Source organism: Oncorhynchus gorbuscha, linkage group LG07 (genome assembly GCF_021184085.1).
Source record: "Oncorhynchus gorbuscha isolate QuinsamMale2020 ecotype Even-year linkage group LG07, OgorEven_v1.0, whole genome shotgun sequence".
NCBI lineage: Eukaryota > Metazoa > Chordata > Actinopteri > Salmoniformes > Salmonidae > Oncorhynchus > Oncorhynchus gorbuscha.
The window spans coordinates 10834518-10836460 of NC_060179.1; the positions used below are offsets into that span (position 1 = coordinate 10834518).

At 46.7% G+C, this 1943-nt stretch overlaps 1 protein-coding gene across 1 annotated transcript in view; it reads left to right on the forward strand.

The window, feature by feature from the left end:
* Positions 1–260: 260 nt before the first annotated feature.
* Positions 261–1943, forward strand: part of LOC124039102 (aristaless-related homeobox protein-like) — a 21818-nt gene continuing 20135 nt past the window's right edge. Inside the window, exons 1-2 of the mRNA XM_046354984.1 lie at positions 261–524; positions 1028–1598. Coding sequence (XP_046210940.1) covers positions 338–524; positions 1028–1598 — 758 coding nt within the window. The 5' untranslated portion in view covers positions 261–337. The remainder of the gene's footprint in view (positions 525–1027; positions 1599–1943) is intronic.

Consider the following 1943-nt stretch of genomic DNA (forward strand, 5'->3'; position numbering starts at 1 on the left):
ACATAAAGCTGCTCTTTCCCCTACACATGAACCAATCAGGGACGATATAACACACGTCAATGTGAGCAAGCATATAGCGGAGCTTGAGAGCCAGCCAACGGTGTCTTTAATTAAAGGTTGGGTAGGGAGAGAGAGAGAGAGAGAGAGAGAGAGAGAGAGAGAGAGAGAGAGAGAGAGAGAGAGAGAGAGAGAGAGAGAGAGAGAGAGAGAGGAACGATCTCGGAGCGACAGACAGAGAGAAGAAAAGATAGAGCGAGAGAGCGAGAGTGAGTGAATGAGTAAGTGAGAAATACATTTAGGCTACTTCCAACTAAGCGTTTCACTAAACGGATCAAAAATGACTAGTCAATTCGAAGAAGATATCCACGACCGGGGAGACAGTAAGAGTAAACCGCTCACTCTGCTCTCCTCCTACTGCATCGACAGTATTCTGGGCCGACGGAGCCCCTGTAAAGTCAGGCTGATAGGGGCGCAAAGTTTGACAGCTCTACCCGGGAGACAGGAGGACGACAAGCAGATCGAAGGTAAGACAACCACCGCTAAACGTTCATGAAAACATGCATGGCTTTCCATCTGGGGAAAGGTTTGCTACATGTTCCGGGAAAACATTTTTGGTGTTGAATATAGGCAATACGGTGTGTGTCTTTAACATGTTAATAAACCATCGACAGCATTTGGGTCCATCAGAACCGAGAGTGTCTGAGGTCGTGTGACTGTGTTGAAAATATTATATTTGTCACTTTTAAGCACTTTTTCAGAGACCAAAAGTAAACTTTATCGTCGATACGATATACATACTCTAAGGTGCATGAAACGGTAGACAGAAATAATACATGTTCAAGTCTATTCGAACATTATCAATGACATTATCAATGACATTATCAATGACATTATCAATGACATTATCAATGACATTATCAATGACATTATCAATGATGCCTTGTGCGAAGCTTTGCGTTGAACAATGCGCAGGCCTGTTGACACATGTCGCTTCAACCTATCCATACTTCTGTCACCCTCCCCATAGGCTCAACTAAAGACCACCTATCAACAGACAGGGACCTTCCACCAAAGCTGCGCCGACTCTACGGACCAGGCGGGAAGTACCTGGACCACGGACGGGTTTTAGTTCACGACCTCGAAGAGAAATTGGATAGGGAAAGGCTTCTGGTGGACCAAGCCTGCGAGAGTCTCAAAATCAACCAGGCTCCACAGGTGAGCATTAGCCGGAGCAAGTCATACCGGGAGAACGCGTCCCTAAGCCGGGGAGAGGGAGGTCAGAGCCCCGCTGTTGTGCCGGAGGATGGACCCGGGCTGAGACTAGGGCTTATGAAGTTCGAGGACGCGGGGAAAGAAGAGGAGAGTTGTGGGGAGGCGATGGGTCTCTCCCCGACGGACGAGGAGAGGGAGAGCATCCACGCCGGGGATGGAGACGTGAGGGACGGCGAGGACAGCGTGTGTCTGTCGGCAGGCAGTGACTCGGACGAAGGGATGCTAAAACGCAAGCAAAGAAGATACAGGACTACATTCACCAGCTATCAGCTGGAGGAGCTGGAGAAGGCTTTCCGGAAGACACACTACCCGGACGTCTTCACCAGGTACAGTCACAGTCCAATAGCTGTTTGGTGTTTTTGCCTACTCGGTTGTCATTGTCAAGCCAAAAAGTGTATAGGAGTGGGAAAGAGAACAGTAACACACTGTCACCCAGGCTACAGCACAAACTCAATTATTCATATGAAACGTGTCTCATATGAACGAAATCATTTATTCAACGTACATACAACAATGTAACCCAACAAAGTCTCATAACATTTTTTTAAATACGCGATTTGGATAGACGTTTCTATTTCACCTTACAATTTATCGTGTAGGCTACATCAACGAACAGCAAGTAGCAGTAGGCTGTTATAATAACGATAACAATAATAATAGTAATTACGGAA